General features: G+C 34.3%; 1 protein-coding gene across 1 annotated transcript; it reads right to left on the bottom strand.

Moving 5' to 3' along the window:
- On the bottom strand, positions 8,877–10,952 carry LOC107639571. Its single transcript, XM_016343110.2, has 5 exons — positions 10,769–10,952; positions 10,508–10,604; positions 9,451–9,512; positions 9,306–9,367; positions 8,877–9,227 (listed from the first exon to the last, which is right to left on the bottom strand). Exons 2-5 carry the CDS (start codon positions 10,582–10,584, stop codon positions 9,210–9,212), a joined length of 219 nt encoding a protein of 72 aa, XP_016198596.1. The 5' UTR covers positions 10,585–10,604; positions 10,769–10,952; the 3' UTR covers positions 8,877–9,209.

Genomic DNA, 21,495 nt, shown 5'->3' with positions numbered 1-21,495 from the left:
TAAATATATATTTAAAAAAATAATTTTAGAGATAAAATTTTTGATAAGGGAATAGAACAAGAAAACCAAGAAACCAAAGTACTTGCTTTTTTTGACAGTAAGATAAATTAACTTGTATCAATTATAACAGCTACTATATATATAAATATAACAGTCATATGTCCATTGTGGTTTCCATAAAACAATTACAATAAGCATTTACAATTCAATTTTAATTTCTCAATTCATCTCTATATTGATTCTTTCTGATATGAAGAGCTGAGGTTCGGATCTCATAGGATCTATTGTTCCAATTAATACTACTACACATTTTTCTATTCCTACCATGCCTTTTCTTGATAAATTAGATGAAAAATCATTCAAGATTTAGCAACATCTTGCTCTTCACATCATTAGTGACAACTAGTATTTTTATCCGTAATAACATTACAAGAATATAAACTTTTGAAAATTACGGATCACTTTGTTCTGATAATATAGATTATGCATGTCGCAAAAAATTTATAAAATCAAACTACTTTTACCAAAAAAAAAGTCATAGGTTGACAAAAGTCTCTGGCTAAGAAGACCAAAATCTCTATAGATAAAAAATCAAATAACAAAATTTTTAGTTATTATTTTAATATTAAATATAGAGTGAGAAAGGTAGAAAGAACTAGAAAAAATGGAGAGAGGTAGATGAGAGAATTTAAGAAGGGAGTTTATTAATTTTAGAGAAAAATATGTTCTCTCAATTTTAATAAGAGAGTGTCATGTGATACATTTGATTATTAAATTAGATAGTAATATATGATACATAATAATAATATAGGTATATTTCAATTTTAATTTTAATGCAATTAAAGAATGTCATGTTGTACATTCTGATTTTAAAATGAATAATTAGTAATTGATATTGATGATAATATATTAAATAGATAGAGTGGTTGAAGGAATAAGAGAGATAGAAAAATGAAGAAGGAGGTGGGGAGAACTCTCTAATTTTGAAGGGAAATATTTGATTTCAATTGCAATGAGGGAGCAAGGTTCTGAGAACCGAACCGGTTATCGACCGCTCTAATTACTGGTTCACTAGTTTATTGGTCCAACCAGTCTAACCGTGATTCAACCAAAAAAACCGTTTTAAAATAAAATAATAAATAAATTATAAATAAACATCCTAAAATATAACTCATCCCATTTTTGTCTCATGACAACACTATCATTCAGACAACATAATCATTGAATACAATGCAAAGCTACTTATTCATTGAGATCTCACATTATACAAACAACTTTCATGACTTAAGTTCACATTTTCAGCAAACAATTGTAACCAATGTTATTTTTTCTTTTACGATGATATGTACAAATCACGTATAGTACAAAACTACAAACTAACTGGAAATAGATATGAGCTTAGATGCATGATTATGTAGTCTAGTGAGGTGAATTTTTGTCTCTGTTGTTAACATGAGATTATACAGTGCTCCCCCTTGAATTTGTCTCCAAGAAACATTATAATATTCATGAATTCACAAAATGTTTACTCTAGGGAACCAGAGAGCATACATACTGGACTAGGCAAATAATGCTTAACTACATTGAATAAATTTGCATGGCCTTGACATGACTTTGACTAATAACACAGATACAAATATGCATTGAAATAACCCCAATCATAAACACCATTACCAAATTAAATAAAAAATCAACCAAAAATCACCTTGCAAATCAAAAACTCAATCTCTTGAACTCAATAATTACATCCGATATCCAACTAAATAATTGCATCACAGTTATCATAAACTGATTTCAAAGCCTAGAAGCAGAGTGAAATTAAAAACATGAAGCATATAATAAATCAAAAGATCACCAATAGCAAGTTTTTTAATAAGAACAGAAGTTAAGAACAATGAAAAATGAAAAAAGATTCAACAGTTTTCAACCCAATTTTAATAAAGCTCATCACAATGATTAACAACAACAAAAAGTACTGAAGGAACAGTGAATCAGTAACAGGCGGTGCAAATTTAAAATTTAAAAGTTATCAATTTAAAATTTTTCATCAAATACAATCAGTGAGCAAAGCCAATCAACCAAGCACTAACTAAGTATTCTGTTCTCATTCTGTGACTAGGAAGCAACAAATTCAGCCACAAATTCAAGTTACAGCAACAAATTTAACAAATCCAAGTAAAGTCCCAATTTACAGTAACATTTAGATTAGCAACAAGGCAAATTTAATTAGCAATTCAGCAACAATCAGTGAGCAAAGCCAATCAACAAAGCACTAACTAAGTATTCTGTTCTGATTCTGTGACTAGGAAGCAACAAATTCAGCCACAAATTCAAGTTACAGCAACAAATTTAACAAATCCAAGTAAAGTCCCAATTTACAGTAACATTTAGATTAGCAACAAGGCAAATTTGATTAGCAATTCAGCAACAATCAGTGAGCAAAGCCAATCAACAAAGCACTAACTAAGTATTCTGTTCTGATTCTGTGACTAGGAAGCAACAAATTCAGCCACAAATTCAAGTTACAGCAACAAATTTAACAAATCCAAGTAAAGTCCCAATTTACAGTAACATTTAGATTAGCAACAAGGCAAATTTAATTAGCAATTCAGCAACATGCAAAAATACAGGGAGAAGGGAAATCTGAAAAAGAGAAAACAGGGAAGGATGGTGCAGGGACTCACCAACGGTCGACGGCGAGTCGGCAACCACCCCACGGAAGGCGACGAAGCAAGAGACAACCCCACGAGTTGCTTCTGCCGCCGGCAACGAGACAGACGAACCACGAGATGCCAGTGACTGAGACAAGACTCGAGTGAGACTGGGAGGCAGAGTTCTTGAGCAGTTTTTTATTTTGTGGTTTTACACATTGGATCGGACTGTTTTTTTGTCGGTTTCCGGTTGAACTGATTCGACCGGTCAATTCAGTCTGGTTTTTAAAACATTGTGAGAGAGTGACATGTGGCACATCTTGGTTGTAAAATTAGTATGGAAGAGAGAAGAATTCTCCTTAATTTTGAAGGAAAAGATTTAATTTCAATTATAACGAGAGAATGACACATTTTGGTTGTAAAATTAGAAATATATAATAGATGAACTCGGTGATCACTTTTTCAAGGACCATGTTCCAGCAAGATTCAATTCTGATGCTGCAAGATTAGCAGGAACAGAATCAGCAACATACAAATTTTGGACTACAAAATACCACTTTCTTATATCATGGCTCCTTCAATCAATGGATATCTCATTCAGAAATAAGATGTTGGACTGCAAACTTGCATATCAATTATGGGATCGAATTCAAGATTATTTCCCTAAATCAACAAAAGCCACAATTAAACAACTTAAAGCAGAACTCAAAACTATCAAAAAGTAAGGAATGACTGTCTCTGACTATCTCAAACGCATTTGATCAATTGTTGATTCTTTGGCTGCATTGGATCATCCACTCTCTCTTGAAGATCATGTCGAAGCCATTACTGAAGGTCTTGATGTGGATTATGCAATGTACATTTCCTCAATCGCACCTACGCTTGAGTCTGTGTCTCTGATTGAGGTAGAAACCCTGCTTCTTAGGCATGAAACCATGCTTGCACGATTCTGAAAAACTCAATTATCCCTTCCCCAAGCCAATTTTACACAAGCCACTTCTCAATTTTCACGAGGCACTGCTAGAGGTTTTAATTGTGGCAGAGGAAGGGGCGGACGATTCTCTCGCGGGGCCGAGGTTCTTTTCAACAAAATCGTCCTCAATGCCAAGTGTGTGGCAAATTTAGCCACATTGCCATTTCTTGCTTCCACAGATATGATCCAAGTTATCAACAGTCACCTCTGGTTTCTAATGCCCCCAATTCTGCATCATCATCTATGCCAGCTCCACCACCTCCATCTTATCATAACCCTCGGGATTATCTTGCCACACCATCTACTCTCTCTGAGGCTTCATAGTTTTCAGATACTAGTGCCTCTCATCACGTCATACATGATCCATCCAGCTTTCTTGAAGCAGAAGCATACACTGGCCAAGAACAAATTATGTTAGGTAATGGGTCAGATACCTGTATTACTCATATTGGCAATGCAAATCTTTATTCTCTTGATAATCATAAACAATTTGTTTTGAATAATTTACTTCTTGCACCAGATATAGCTCATAATCTTGTAAGTGTGCAGAAATTCACTACTGACAATGCATGCTTTTTTGAGTTTTCATGTTGATTTTTGCTGTGTCAAATATCAGGCAACCAAACAGATTCTTCTTCCAGGTGCTCCTAAAGCTGGAATTTATGAATTTGAAAATGTAGCTCTTCATAATTCAAGATCAACCACTAGTACTGCACCAAAAGCTTTTCATACTAATATTGATAATTACTCGCTCTGGCACTCTAGACTAGGACACACAGCACCTAAAACTGTTGTTACTGTACTAAGAACTTGCAATATTCTATTTACTGTTCCATCTTCTAACTCTCTTTGTAAAGATTGTTGCTTAGCAAAAATGCATCATTTGTCTTTTACTCTTGATTCCTATCAGTTTCATGCTCCTTTGGACATGATTTATAGTGATGTTTGGGGACCAGCCCCTATTCTTTCATGGTTTTAGCTATTATGTTGTGTTTATTGATGCCTACACTCGCTATACATGTATCTATATGCTGCCTTCTAAGTTTTAGGTTTTTGCTGCATTTGTGCAATTTAAATGTCTAATGGAGAATTTTACAGGTTTAAAAATTAAAGCATTTCATAGTGATAATGGAAGGAAATATCTTTCTTCTGCATTCACTGATTACCTATCATCTAATGGCATTGCTCATAGATTTTCTTGCCCATATGCACCACAACAAAATGGTCGGGTTGAGCGCAAATATCGCCATATCACAGAAACTAGTTTGCAATGCTTGCTTCAGCATCACTACCTTTAAAGTTTTGGGATGATGCTTTTCTATCTGTCACTTATATCATTAATCGATTACCATCTTCCAATATCTCTAATAAGTTCCCTTCTGAACTGTTGCATCACAAATTGCTTGATTATTCTTTCTTAAAAGTTTTCGGTTGTGCTTGCTATTCTTCTTTTAAACCTTATACACATAATAAATTAGAATTAAAATCTCAACAATGTGTGTTCTTAGGTTATGCTACAAATCATAAGGGCTATAAGTGTATGGAGGTTATTGGTAAGATCTTTATTAGTAGACAAGTTTTGTTTGATGAGTTTATATTTCCTTATTCTTCTATATTTGGCCACAATACTGTCTCACCTACCAAAATTCAATATCCTCATACTATTTTGCCAATTCCCCCTCTTTTGTTACTGATACTCCTCACCATGCCACTTCCACTGATTCTTCTAATTCTTCCCTTTCAAGTTCTGCTTCACCAACCCCATCTCTTCCATTGCCATCCACTTCTTCCTTACATATACATGGGACCCCTTCTTTAGAGCCTTCTTCTCTTAATGCACAACCTATATCTCAACATTCTACACCTATACCAATTTCTGGTACTCCGGTTCAGCTTCCTCATCCCCCAAAACCAAATTCTCATCCTATGCAAACTCGGTCAAAGAGTGGTATCTCTAAGCCTAAATTAAATTCTACTATTGTTAATACTTCATCATTTATTGATTATTATGAAAATGTTCTTAAAATTGTTACTACTGCCTTAAAATTTGAACACTGGACGAATGCCATGAAAGAAGAATTGCATGCTCTTTCCAAAAATCAAACGTGGACTTTAGTTGTTCCACCCCCAACCAGTAAAATCATTGGTTGTAGATGGGTGTATGCCATTAAACGACATCCAGATGGTCGGAACTTGAAATATAAAGCAAGGCTTATTGCTAAAGGCAACCATCAAATCAAAGGAATCGATTTTAATCAGGGTTTACACCTGTCATTAAGCCTACGACTATAAGAGTAATTCTGACTTTGGCACTAACTCAGAAATGGATAATTCGACAGTTTGATTCTAACAATGCATTCTTAATGGCGATTTATCAGAGTTGGTTTATATGCAACAACCTCCGGGTTTTGAATCTTCCAACTCTGGTCAAGTCTGCAAATTAAATCAAGCTCTATATGGCTTGAGACAGGCCCCAAGGGCCTGGTTTTTGTAATTAGCAGCTACCCTATCCACATTTGGCTTCACCAACACCAGGTCTGACCCTTCTCTCTTCATTCACTACTTTGGCAAGCTTGTCATTTATCTCTTAGTTTATGTTGATTATATCTTGATTACGGGTAATGGTCCCACTGCTATTTCCCATTTGATTTCCCAACTTCATACTATTTTTTCGTTAAAAGACCTTGGTGAATTCTTTTACTTTCTTGGTATTGAAGCCCATAAATTGTCATCTGGTTCTTATCATCTCTCTCAATGTAAGTATATTAATGATCTTCTTGACAAAGCTAATATGAAGGGATGTAAATCAGTCCCTACTCCAATAATCACAACTCTAAAATTTACTGCATCTGCTGGTAAACCATTTGATAACCCATCTCTTTATAGATCAATTGTTGGTTCTCTTCAATATGCTACATTTACTAGACCAGACATTGCATTTTCTGTAAATAAGGTTAGTCAATACATGCATAATTCATCTATTATACATTGGCAGTGTGTCAAACGAATTCTCAGGTATCTTGTTAGAACAACTCATCATGGTTTGATATTTCATCCTAGCACTAATCTTCGACTCTATGCTTTCTCAAATTCGGATTGGGGCTTTGATCTTGATGATAGACGCAGCACTTGTGGCTAATGTGTATATTTTGGAGACAACCTTGTATCTTGGTCTAGTAGGAAGCAAGGAATTGTTAGTCGATCCAGTGCTGAGGCAGAATATCGAGGCTTAGCAGCAGTTGATTCAGAACTCATTTGGCTCGAAAACTTACTCATTGAGTTGCACATTCCAATTACCACTCTTCCAACACTTTTTTGTGATAACATCAGTGCTGTTTTACTTGCTTCCAATCCTATACTACATCACAAAACTAAACATTTTGAGTTAAACCTCCACTATGTCAGAGACCGGGTCAATAGCAACAGACTTCACATAGTGCACATTTCTGCTTTGGATCAGATTGCGGATCTGTTCACCAAACCGTTGTCCCTGGCTGGTTTTGATTGGTTTCGACTCAAACTCAAGGTTATTCCTCGAACATCCATGAGTTTGCAGGGGCTGATAAGGGAATAGAGCAAGAAAACCAAAAAACCAAGCTACTTGCTTTTTGACAGCAAGATAAATTAACTTGTATCAGTTATAACAGCTTTTATATATATAGCAGTTATATGTCCATTGTGGTTTACACAAAACAACTACAATAAGCATTTACAATTCAATTTCAATTTTTCAATTCATCTCTATCTTCAGTGGCGGAGCTTGAAACAAAATTTTGGGGGGACAAAAAATTTAATATAAAAATTTAAGGTCAAACTCATCTAATGCAACTCTTTGAATTTTTGAAGGTTGTATCTCACTTTCTTCGTGATTCATTAAAGTAGAAGAACTATTTATAGGTGTTGATATTGTAGAAATTATATGTTCTCCTTCTTTAATATTAGTCTTCCTCTTAAAAAATGCATCAATTCTTTGATTTTTCATCATTATTTTGTATAAAAATTTGAATATATATCCTGTAAAATAGGTAAAAAAAATTAGAAGGATAAAAAGGATAAATTATAGGTACCCTAAATTATAATAAAGCATTTTAGCCAATCGAACTACTCTTTATTTTTTGAAGAATTACTACTAACTTTTTTATAAAAAAATTTGGGAGGTCATGGCCCCATTACCTTAGTTAAACTCTGTCACTGTCTATCTTGATTCTTTCAATTTTAATGTAAATGTTGGCAATCATTATTAAAAAATAAAAAAAATTATTGTGAATTATCACATTTATTTAAAAAATAAAAAGAAAAATCTAGAAATGAAATTTTGTTCTAAATTTTTGTGGCACATTCTAAATATTTATTCAAATGTTAGTACAAAAATCTAGATCTAATGGATAAGTCGTTTGCTAAGTATAAAAGTTTTTTTATTACTTACAAAAAAATAATATTTATTAATTTTTTTTATCGTATTTTCAAATCATTCAAAGATTATTTCGGCTGAATCTTTCAAGTATTGAATCGGTAATTAACCCCATTTTGTAATAGTGTATTACAGTGGAGAACAAATTATTAAAAAAAAATACAAATTATAATGTTATCTTTTTTTTTGCTATAAATACCTCTCCTTCATTTGAGACAGATACAAGCATTTCTTCAACTTACTTTCACCTTATTTTCACTTTTATTATTTCATGTGTAATTTTTTTTTTTACTTCAGATTTATGTTTTATCTTTTGTGTTTGTTTCGTAATTTTTTTTATATTTACATTTTAAGAAAAAAATTTAAACATAAATGTTGTAAGTATTATTGGCTTAATATATTTAATGAGACTGTTATAAATTATGATGATGAAAATATAATTTTTAAATGTAAAAGTTCAATCTTTTAAAATATTCTTAAAACCATTTCATTTGAAGGATTGAAAGTAATTCTTGTTCATCATATGGTTTCATGGTAGCGATAATGGTTGTGGTGTTGCTTTTCCACGGTGTTGCTATTGCTGTGATCAGGGACGTTGCCAAGAAGAAAAGTGTTAGGGCCTAGGGGAAATCAATGTGTTCTTTTAGTTGATTAACCAATTGTTTTCTTATCTCCTGTTTTATTTGGACTAATTGTAACCTCATTTATTTGGCCCCCTCTTCAGTCAAGTAACGAGAAAATTTCCTTATTGGGGCAACTAGACAGTGTAATGTTCCTTATAATGATAGTGGTGATTTATAACAGTGTAATGTTCAAGCATTCTATTCCCCATTGGGGCAAGTGTAAAGAAGGAACAACTATACACAAGTTCCAATATTATTTGTAATCAATCTTCTACAATTTGAAAGAAATAGCTGCCCAGTATGCTGCTCCAAAATATCATAAACTACGTAATATCCTAATCCTGCTGTTTTTCTGGTTCGCCATGTAAACTAGAAGCAGGCAATTACACAAGGCTTCAGATCATGAGGAAAAAAAGGGAAAAAAACCAACCAGGCAAAGGTCAATTACAAAAGAAATTTACATACACTCTATCTTAGTCTTCATAAAAAATCCTTGGCAAAGAGAAATCACCACCTTTATTTTCTTCAGCAATTTAGGAAGAATAACAAAATCAGCGGCTCTTGAATGACTGCAAACGAAAAAGAGAAAGTTAGATCATTAGCAAAGTGGTGCTAGTGCATAATTTAATATGTGATGGATTGCATACATCTTCCATATTTTTCGAGATGTCCTTGATCTGCTCCGCTAACTCTTGCCTTTTCTGAACAGCTGCAGAAAACATATAGTGTAAAATGAAGCTAATTTGTTCATGAGGGCGAATAATTATTATTTTATAATTACTTTGCTGTTACCTTGTTTCGAAATATTTTCAATTTGCTTTGATGTCCTTACCGCAAACCTCTGAAATGCAGGGCTGAAACGAACCACAATCAAAGATTCACATGAGAACATATAGAAAAGAGGCTAACAAGAACTACATACACAACAGAAGATTCCTAAAGCAATAAAACAAACTTCAAAACCACAAATATAAACGCTGGAAACATCACTTCAGCAGAATCATTTCAAGTGTACACAAATCATCTTCGGCATCAATATTGATACATTTACTTTAGCTGTCTACTGATAAGTATCTCCAGAGAATGTTTTTAACTTCACTAATCAGTCTAAAGTCTTAACCATTTTTTTTTGGGACCTGAAAAAACTAAGCAAATCTGAGAGGGTATGCACCAGCGATACATAGCTGGATGATCCCAAGGGTCAAGGGACATTTCCAGTTCAGGCACATAAAATAGTTGGTTGTCTACTAAATTTGGATTCCTTTTTTTTTCTTTTTCCGTATTCTTTTCCAATTCAATTCATCCAAAGCATAAGAGTTTTAAAAGATAAAACAATCCTAGAACAAATATGGCTTTCCTTCTCTGCTCAAATCACATCAATATGATTCATACACAACAATAAGAAGCATAGGTAAAACAACCCGTATCACCTATCACCTATAAACCTATTGTCACTGGTATATAGATGGTTAAATGGCTTTAAATTGCATGCAGTGGTAGCAATTAGCACTGCAATTCTCAGACAGGGTGATAATTATAACACAAGGATAGCTGCCACCATAACCATAAACATAATCTAATATCATATGTATTAAAATATCTCAAACTCTTTAAAATTTTCCAGTGGAATAAACATGCTCCCACAGAGACAACAAAAACTCAGGAATTTGAGGTTCAATCTTGCTTCAATGGAACGAGCCAATTAGGAACCAGATTTGTCCCACCGGCCAGAGAAAGAAGCTTACAACTTACAACCTCATAAATCAAAAACAAATTCCTTCAACAAAAAAAGGAATACTAAAAAATCATTTTTTTAAAAGAAGAAAAAAGTGGCTGTACTTCTTTGTACCTGTTGGCAAGACCATTGACAACAACCTCATTCACAACGTATGAAATAACTCTGTGCATAAAATTCCCACCGGCCATTTTTGTCGGTCAGTTTCAAACTGCAATCGATTGAAACAAAACAATAACCCCCAAAATTAAAGCAAAACCATTTTTAAGCATCATAAATTAAACTACATGTTATCGATTATCCCTAACAAAGTTAGGGTTTGAGAAGGGAAATCGGTATCTGAAAAGAGAAAACTAGGGTTTAGAAGGCACAAACCTTGATGCGAAGATGGATTGGTGCGGGAGACGGAGAAGGGAGAAAAGAAGAGTCTAGAAATAGATTATGCAACTGGCGCCTAATTAAACCGAGTTTTATATGGTAAGGTTTTGAAAACCGAACCAAACATCAAGCCGTTAAACCACCATCTAAGAAATTTAACGGTCAAGCCGATTTAATTGCGGTTTTGAGGAGGCGTGAGCTTCAAAGAGTAAGGTTGCAATAACCGAATCGGTTAATAAACCGATCAAGTGATGGATTTACGATTCAATTATCCAATTGGAATTGCATCATAGTTACGTAGCTTATACAACGATTCTTTTTCTTCTTATGAGGCATCGTCGCAAGAAGGCAACTATCGTGGATACAAATCACCACACACTCTTCAACTCCCGTGCTCATCATTCAGAGCAATATATGATATGTTATCCATGAGGCATTTATAAACCATGGTGTTATCATGTATGCATAAACCGATCAGATCGGATAAGTTTTTGACTCAAAACTGATCCAAACCGCACCACGAACTCCCCTAGCGTGGGGCGTTGTGATAGTCACGTGTCACATAACATCTGTCGCAGTAAGTGAGGTTGCATGCTGGTTGTCGGTTCGATTTTTCTTTGTTTTTCATAGGATTCTCCAAGGCGATAGATAAAAAATTAATTTATTGTAGATTATGTTATAAAATAACTAAATAAATAAATAAGGAAGAGGTAACAAATAAAATAAAGAAATATAAAGAGAGAGATATTAATAATGTAGAAAGAAAGAAGAGAATGTTTATTGTTGCTGTGTATTTTTATTCAGAGGCTTAAGCCTCTATTTATAGGTGCACATGATGACATTTTTCAAACTACAATAAATAGAGTCATCCTTGATAAACCAAGTTACATTGGAAATGGGCATCCACATAAGATCTTATCACAACACTCCCCCTTGAATAACCATTTAGGATTATTGCCTCGTTAAAATCTTACTAAAGAAAAACCCAGTGGAAAAAAATTTAGTGAAGGAAAAAGAGTACAATATCATTTAGTGATAGGGACTGCCTCATTAAAAACCTTGTCAAGAAAAACCAATGGAAAAAAACCTGACCAAGGAAAAAAGAGTACAATCTCCCCCTCTTGCCGACATTATTTTATATCTCGAAATCGGCGCATCCCAATCTGATGTACCAATCTTTCAAAAGAAGATTTTGGGAGTGACTTTGTGAATAAATCTGCCAGATTATCACTTGAGCGGATCTGTTGGACATCAATTGTCCCTTGATTTTGAAGATCATGAGTGAAGAAGAATTTGGGAGAAATATGTTTTGTTCTATCACCTTTGATATATCCGCCTTTAAGTTGAGCAATACATGCTGTATTATCTTCAAACAGGACAGTTGGAGCTATCTTCTGATCAATCAGTCCACATGATGACAGAATATATTGGATCACACTTCTCAGCCAAAAATACTCGCGACTAACTTCATGTATCGCTAGCATTTCAGCATAATTAGAGGATATTGCTGCAATCGTCTGTTTCGTGGACCTCCATGATATAGCTGTACCACCATATGTGAATATGTATCCTATTTGAGATCTCCCTTTATGTGGATCAGACAAATATCCAATATATGTATAGCCAACTAATTGTGACTTGGATCCATAGGGATAAAAAAATCCCATATCAACCGTTCCATGAAGATATCGAAAGATCTGTTTGATTCCACTCCAATGTCTTATGGTTGGAGAGGAACTATATCTTACTAGTAAATTCACAGCAAATGATATATCAAATCGTGTATTATTTGCAAGATACATTAGTGTGCCAATAGCACTAAGATATGGTACTTCAGGACCAAGGATATCTTCATTCTCTTCCTTAGGACGGAATTGATCATTTTCCACATCCAAAGATCTTACGATCATTGGGGTACTCAAGGGATGTGACTTATCCATATAAAATCTTTTCAAGATCTTATTTGTGTATGTTGTTTGATAAATAAAGATCCCATTTTTTATATGCTCGATCTGCAGGCCGCGACAAAATTTAGTTCTTCCAAGATCTTTCATCTCAAACTCTTCTTTTAGAGTTTTTATAATTGTTGGAATCTTTTCAGGAGTTTCAATGATATTTAAATCATTAATGTATACAATAATTATAATGAACTCAGATGCAGATTTCTTTATGAAAACACATGGACAGATATCATCATTCTTGAATCCGTTTTTGGCTAAATACTTAGTAAGACGATTATACCACATTCGTCCAGATTGCTTTAGACCGTATAAAGATCTTTGCAATTTGACTGAGTATAACCCTTGTGAATATTCATTGGATGGTTTAGATATCTTTAGTCCTTCAGGGACTTTCATATAGATATCCCGATCTAATGAGCCGTATAAGTAGGCTGTTACCACATCCATTAAATGCATATGCAGTTTATGATATGCAGATAAACTGACCAAATAACGCAATGTTATCGCATCCATTACAGGGAAATACGTTTCTTCATAATCTATACCGGGCCTTTGTGAAAAACCTTGTGCCACAAGTCGGGCTTTGTAGCGCACAACTTCATTTTTCTCATTTCGTTTTCTCACAAATACCCATAGGTATCCAACAGGTTTTACATCTTCTGGTGTACGGATTACAGGTCCAAAGACTTCACGTTTTGCAAGTGAGTCTAATTCAGCCTTCATGGCTTCTTTCCATTTTGACCAATCATTCCTTTGTCGACATTCTTCGACTGATCTTGGCTCAAGATCCTTACTTTCATGCATGATATTTAATGCCACATTATATGCAAATATTTCATTGACAATTGTCTTATTTCAGTCCCATTTCTCTCCTGTAAAGACATAATTTATCGAGATCTCGTCATTTTCACAATTTTCAGGTACCTGAATGTCTTCTGACGTTAAAATTATATCAGAATTTTGGACAACTGCAGGTGTCTCTACTATGTCTTTTTCAACAGGAATATTATTTACCTCTTTTCGCTTTCGAAGATTTTTATCTTTGGAACCGACAGGCCTGCCACGCTTCTGGCGTGAATTTGCTTCAGTGGCTACTTGTCCTACTGGGACATCGATTCGAATTGGGACATTTTTCGCTAGTATATAAGATTTGGTTATCCTCTTTGTATCGAAAAATGCATCAGGCAATTCATTTGCTATTCTTTACAAATGTAGAATCTTTTGAACTTCTAGTTCACATTGCCCTGATCGAGGATCTAAATGCATCAACGATGATGCATTCCAATTAAGTTCCTTTTCAGGAAACTTATTCTCTCCCCCTAATGTTGAAAACTTTGATTCATCAAAATGACAATCTGCAAATCGGGCTTTAAATATATCTCCAGTTTGTATCTCAAGATACCTCACTATAGAGGGAGAATCATATCCAATATATATCCCCAATTTTCTCTGGGGTCCCATTTTGGTGCGATTAGGTGGTGCAATGGGAACATATATCGCACATCCAAATATTCTTAAATGTGCTACTGCAAGAGCACATTCGAGGCATGGAAGGTCGAGAAAGTTTTCTCTGACATATTGGGTTTAAGGAGGTATCACCGTTTTTTGATGATTGTACATTTCTTCAAGGTCTTTCCATAGATCTGCAGGATCTTTTAATGTGGGATATTCATTTTTCAATCATACGTCAAGATGACGATGAAGGAAAATCATAACTTTGGCTTTATCCTTCTGGGATGTATTATTTTCAGCCTTAATGGTATCTCCAAGATCTATTGAATCAAGATGAATTTTAGCATCTAACATCCATGATAAATAATTGTTTCCAAATATATCAAAAGCATTATATTCAAGATGAGAGAGTTTCGACATAATGAAAATTTGTTATCTGAAGTCTTCCTAAAATTTCGTTAGAGTTTTGTGCTGATAACGTGTTATAAAATAACTAAATAAATAAATAAGGAAGAGGTAACAAATAAAATAAAGAAATATAAAGAGAGAGATATTAATAGTATAGAAAGAAAGAAGAGAATGTTTATTGTTGCTGTGTGTTTTTATTTTATTTATAAGTGCACATGATGACATTTTTTAAACTACAATAAATGAAGTCATCCTTAATAAATTAAGCTACATTGGAAATGGACATCCAAATAAGATCTTATCACAATATATTAGAATTTTATTGAAGAGTTTGTTGTTATCTAATAGGTTACTATATTCACAAAGTGGATTCTGATTAAAGTTTAATGAAGATAAGAAAGCTATTGGGCTTTTTGGTATTTGCAGAGAAGCACTTTTGGTGAGCTTAAGTGTTAATAGAATTTTTGAATTGGTGTTTGGAGGGCGTGCATTGGTTGTTATAATTTTTGTGGATTGGCAAATTTTGGTCGGATGGCTTTAGAAAAGAAAAATAAATCCAGGAATTAAAAAGAAAAGAAGAAAAAATAAATTAATGCTGTTAAGGTTCTAGACTAAAGAAAAATTAAGTTTATAAAAGATTACACAGAGAAATGGATAATTTAATACGGTTACCTCGTCACGTTCCTTCGCCAACAACAAAGACTAACCAAGGCCCCTTTCTTACCCTAAGCCCTTAGGCCTTAATATTGTATTGTTTCATGCTAATAATAAGAAATTTCTTTTTCTTGTTCTTGTTTGAAATTAAATCTTTTTTATGTTAAAAATAGATTAAATATTATTTTTTTCACATTTAATATTATGTCTTTTAGGGAATAAAATTGTTGATCATATTTTGGATCGGCTATTTTTGTCGTTCTTGAGCTCAAATTCATTATTATGATAGTCCACAAAATTTTAAAGGCAAACCAAAAATCCGGTCCAATTATGCTTTACTAAAAAATTATCTCTGAAACACCAAAAACAGTCTAATTGATTAATGATCATATCAATCACTGCGTAAACTACTATTATCATCATACTTTCCACTATACTTTCTGCCACTACTGAGGAAGCTGTCTGAAAATCTTAGAGCATATAGAACATGTGTCCTCTCCCAATTACGCCAACACATTTCAGCAGATGAGAAAAAAATTTTCTTTCCTCAAAGTAGCATAACCCTTAAAAGTTCACAAACAAATTTAAACATAATAACAAACACATTAATTAACTCAGAAAACAGTAAACACACTAAATTAATCCATGAATCATGATGTGTATTGTTCTCAACCTTAAAAATAAGGCAGATCAAAACGAAATATAAAATTAACTTAGAGAAAGTTCGATTACATGAAGTCGAAACTCATAAAAGAAAAACAACACTTATATACGTATAGAAAAGACCGATCTACTTTGCTGACATTTTTTTAATTTAGCAAAAAAGAACATCGAAAGTTGTCAAAATGATAAAAAAAATTTCAATTAAACAATTGTACCAACTAAGATATTTTTCAAATAACACAGATCATTCGTACCAAAAAACCACCACTAAAATAGTGGAGAAAGGTTTTTAAATAAAATAAAAAAGTTGTTCAAATTATAACTACGACAAAATAAAAATGGTTCAAAATTAACTACTTCAAAAATTCAAGACCCACACATCGGGCCATTTAAAACTACAAAAGTTGAAAGAAGTTACAAAAAATTGAGTTTTTCTCTTGTGACAGCATCCTCGGCTAGGGGTGAAGGATTACCATGTGTTTATAACACGCAGTGGAAGAAAAAAAGGTAATCCTAAAAATCTATTTTGTGCTTAAATTTTATTCTAATAATGTAATATATGTATAGATCAGATCTAAATACCTTTAGACGCTTTAATAAAAATTTTATTTTTCGATTGTACGAAGACTCTATGCGTATCCACACCGAGACCAATCTTTGTTGTCAACTCCTTGACCAATGGACATCTGGTCTAAATTGAGAAACCTTTTGCAACTCTTTGCACGCCATAAAATTCTTCTCCAAGAATTAGGCTCACATACGTTTATGTGTGTAGAGGTAAAAAAATAAAACTCTTGTTATTCTCATCTGTCACTTTCCTCTACCCTTGGCATACATATATATAGTATGAAATTTGTTACTGATTTTAAATTTGATTCTCAATTCAAATTTAAATTATATCTTTAAATTCCAAATCTGAATCCTTTAAATTTTATAAATCATATCATAACAATTTAAAACATAATCGATTTGGATCTCATCCAAATTTATAATTCAAATTCAGAAATAGAATAACTAATTATTCTCAAATCTCATTTAATATTCTCAATTATCATATTATTATTATATTCTTGGTGCTAGCAAAGAATATAATAATATTCCATTTGAATTAATATAATTATTTATTTGATCAAATCAAAATAATAATTAAATAATTCTATAGCAAAGATTAGAACACTCGTTAGTGTGTGACCCCATAGGTTCAATACTAAGCGGGTAGTAAATTAGTCATACTAAATTTACTAATCAAGGTTGGCGTCTAGCAGCACTCCTCAACAACCCGATAGTATGAAGTAATATATTTTTACTAAGAACCTCAGAAGAACAAAGTATAATTCTTTCCATCTTTTCAGCTCTTGGTTAACCCTTAGAGTATGATTTAATTGTCAAACTCTAACTTGTTACCATTATTATAATGAACTGTGAATGACCTAAGAAACTCATTTCTTCATTCATTCAATCCCCTTGGCCAAGGTTTTATTCATCTCAATCATTATAATCTAGAGCTCAAACTCTTTACCGAGAGTTGACGGATTCCTTATTGACTAATCATTAATTCTACAAGTATTTAAATCATACCTAATATCCATTCAACTAGCACCCTAGGGTATTAGGTGTCCAAAATCAAAGTATAATAAATACATTGTTAATTTCTATGACAGTCGCAGGTCAAAGGAAACTCTATTATTATGTTCATCTTGAGAATATCCTATTGACAAATATACGGTAATTATAACCATTAAGAATTCTCAGAGTGAGTCAGTTCAATGGTCATATCTCTATATGCACCATATATATATATATATATATATATATATATATATAGATCTTTTTAGATTATTAATGTCCTTTTTAATAATCCTATGACCAAGAACGATTTAGATTAAATTATAAAAGATTTATCTCTCAATATTATGATCACTATCACAATAATAAATCTCTAAATTTAATCATAGACCTTATTATATTAACATTTTAATATAATAACAATAACAAATTATTTGACATATGATTGATTGGATTGTGGTCATACTCCTTATTCCCAACAAGAGGGAAAAAGGTCGGGGAATATTCAGATACTGGCACTGTGGGAATTGGACGAGTTGGAGAAGGAAGGGGCTCGCCAGTGGATTGAGGATCGGGAATTTGAGAAGTCTTTTCGAGCTGTTCCCCTGAGGTATTTGGATCGGGCGCATGGATGTCCTCCTCATCATCTGGAGCAGAGACGATTTTTCCGTCTACCACTATATTGTCTGGGCTGATGAGGGAAAGGTCCATCTCGGGAGTAATAACTCGAAACTGAGATTTCAGGTTTTCAACCAACTCGTCCATACCCTCAGCCACAGACTCCTCAAGCTCTGCATACCTGTCCCGAGCTTTAGTAACCTCATCAACCAAATCAAGTTTTTCCCCAAAATTTGGGTATAACTCTCTTCGACCTTCTTCTTTAAACCCTCTGACATGGCTAGAGCAGCCTCCACTTGTTTGACTTTAGCCATAGCTTTACCAAGGTTGAAGAGTAGTCTGTATCTCTCTTTTACCAACTTCTTCTTGGACTCCTTCAAGGAGGCCACTTCAGCCTGTGAGGCCACCAAGGAGCTTTGAGTGGCATTGAGGAGAGTTGTTTCCAACTCCCTAGCTAAGGTTGCATAAATGCCGGCGTCCAAACTCCACCTCGAGCCAAGAGCTAAAGGTAGTTTTTGATAGAAACATCATCCATGCTGATATAACTATGTGGAAGGATGTACTTTTCACTCTAAGCAAAGCCGTTAAAGCCCTGCTCATATATACTCCCCGACTTTGAGGTCTTGCGCCTTTTAGGATTCAGTTCGGTAGTAGAGGGGTGGAGGACGAATTGTTTGTTTGGCCGAGCCGGGAGGAAGAGTTGATTAAGAGGTTGGATCCGGGATAATTTTTAAAGAAGACGACGCACCCTAGTCCGACTTCGAGGGTGAGGATAGGTTGGCAGTTTCACCACCTTCCTTCAACTGTATGCTCCGTGCAACAACATTCTTCCTAGTAGCTCGGAGAATTTTCATGGCAGCCAACTTGGGAGCCATCCTTTCTGTAATACCCATATCAGGGTACATTAGTCATCAACACAATTTTACAAAGCAAAATCTATAAAAGGAAGAGAAAACTGCCTAGCTCATACTGAAGCTGGCTCGGGTTCCCTAAATACCTTTTTGTATAAAGGAGCACAGCCCCAAAACTCCTGAAATACCTCGACCATACTCTCTTCTACCTCGTCTAAGTCATCCAAACTTGACTATCACAGGATTTTCTTCCCAATACAAAGGAAAAATAGTCTCATCCCCATCATTCAAGAAAGAAGGTCGGACACCCTCTGCAACTCGGACCTTAAAGAAATAATTTTTAAAGTCGTAGAATGACTCATCAAAAATAGCGAAAATCTTCCTACCCTGAATAGCATGGGAAGAGAGCCAACCTTGTTTTTTAGAACTAAAGTGTTTGGTGAGCACGAAGAGGTAAAAGAAGACTTTAAGAGAAGGTTAGACATCTAGTTCCCGACAAAAAAGTTGGTATATTTTTAAGATGCCCCAAGAATTGGGATGCAATTGGGTAAGGAAAATATTGCAGAATTTAAGGACCTCGAACTCAAACTCAGAAAAAGAAAAAGTAACCCTTAACTTCGTGAAAAAACAGTCATAGACATATATGAAATGCCATTCCAACCTATCAAGTCGGGGGAAGCAGATCCTTTCCTCAGGGTCAGCAATAACAATCTCATAGCTCCTCTCATCCTATCGACTTAAACATAACCTAAGAGGTCGGGCACGACAAGGGTGGTTCAACCCTACTTATCTGAATAAGTAACTACCTCCTAAAATACACTGACAGAACCTCATGTATATTCAGAACCAAATCTACTAAAAATTTGCTTAAAATCCTTGCTAACTTAAGCATTGGAGTCTCTTGCAGGTATCACCCCCACCTCCTCACAAGGAACTCGGACGGCGGCACCTCGTCACCAACACAAGTCAGACGCTGCCTCAAAAGAAGTCTGGACCTTACGTTCAGGCTCAAATCATCGTTTCAGGTATCCCTTGGAACACACCCTTTGAAGTAGTTCACCTTTATTGGTGGATAAATGTTCCTCTTTTCTAGGGAATCCAATGATATCTCCTTTTTAGAAAGGTGGGAGATATCTTAGGAGTTAGTTATTTATTCAGAAGGAGGCTGAGCTGTCTTTGTTATGCCCGACCTCTATGAAGTTGGGTAGGGGTAGAGAAAGCCACCCTTTTGGGTGGACTTTCTTCTTTTTGGGCCCGACTTTATGTTTTTAGGCTAGGGTATGAACACGTATAATCCTTTGATGTTTGGAAAGTAAACATTCAAAAGTCATCCTGATTTTCATTGTGTTTGAAAATTCTGTTCATATAACTTGGCAACAACTTAAATCCATTGTCAAATTTTAAATTTTGAAAAAAATAAAAATAAATCTGAAAATATATGTAATATAAACAAAGACTTGGTGAAGCATCACTTCCCATGAATCATGGTGCGTATAATTCTAAGCCAGCCCTAAAAACTATTTCAAAGAAGGATTTAAATCCCTGTAAACTCAAAAAACACGCTAAACTCAGAAAAATTACTAACAATCCAACAATAATTAAATTAGAAGTCAGAACAAAATTAACATTAACTAAGAAGCAGTAGAGGCTTACCAATAGAGAGAGAGAGAGAGAAAGAGAGAGAAAGAGAGACAGAGAGAGAGAGAACCACCGCTACGCTGAGAAGAAGATTGTGATGGAGAAACGAAGAGTGCCAGATAGAAAACAAACGACGGGAGCGATATGAGAGATGGGAGAAAACAAAAGACCCGTGGGTTCCATGCACGTGAGCGACATCAACAAAAGAAGTGGGAGGCTTGGTTGAGGCTAGGCTGATGGTGACAACACCCTCCAGCTAACGGAGAGTAGCTCGACGATGAAGAAGGCATGGCATGGGGTTGAGTGGCTACTAGGGTTTAGGTCTCTCTTCTCTTATGTGGTGTGGGAGATGGGCGAGAGACTGAGAAGTGAGAATGGCTGAGAGATTGAGCAGTGTGAGACTGTGGGCTTTTAATTTTTTTTCATTAATTAAAATAACGTTTTAGCACATACTAGTGGGGTGGACAAATTCCAAAAAAAGGACCGATTCACACGAATTGTCAGCTAACTATCAGTTTAATCGATTTTTTTAATTAATTTTCTGCTAGACAAATATTCAAGTTAAGCGAATCGCTCGAATGATTGATTCTTAATTAATTTGATTGAACCGACTGATCCAATTCGATTTTTAAAGCTATGAATGAGAGTTTGTAAAGCAAAAATAAAATACACAAAATACGAACTAAGGAAAGTGGCAATTGTCTAAAGAAGAGAGATATCTCAAATGATAAAAGAATAGGTTATCGTTTAAATTGGACTGAGTGATTTTGGGGTTTTTTTTTTAGTCTAAACACTAGTTTTTACTACCAACAATTTTATTATCTCTCGAATTATGCTGGAAGTTTTCAATTTTTCCCGATCAACAAGACCGATCCCGACAATTATATAAATGAGAAATTACATAAACTTCCTT

This window comes from Arachis ipaensis, chromosome B04, assembly GCF_000816755.2.
Source record: "Arachis ipaensis cultivar K30076 chromosome B04, Araip1.1, whole genome shotgun sequence".
Lineage (NCBI taxonomy): Eukaryota > Viridiplantae > Streptophyta > Magnoliopsida > Fabales > Fabaceae > Arachis > Arachis ipaensis.
This window is presented reverse-complemented; position numbering and strand designations above follow the sequence as displayed.

Bases quoted from the DNA above. Each gene is read 5' to 3' on its own strand.
- LOC107639571 (XM_016343110.2), bottom strand. From the start codon at position 10,584: ATGGCCGGTGGGAATTTTATGCACAGAGTTATTTCATACGTTGTGAAT. The intron at 9,513-10,507 runs GTACAAAGAAGT...GGTTCGTTTCAG, and splicing joins GTCAATGGTCTTGCCAACAG to CCCTGCATTTCAGAGGTTTG. The intron at 9,368-9,450 runs GTAACAGCAAAG...TGTTTTCTGCAG, and splicing joins TGAAAATATTTCGAAACAAG to CTGTTCAGAAAAGGCAAGAG.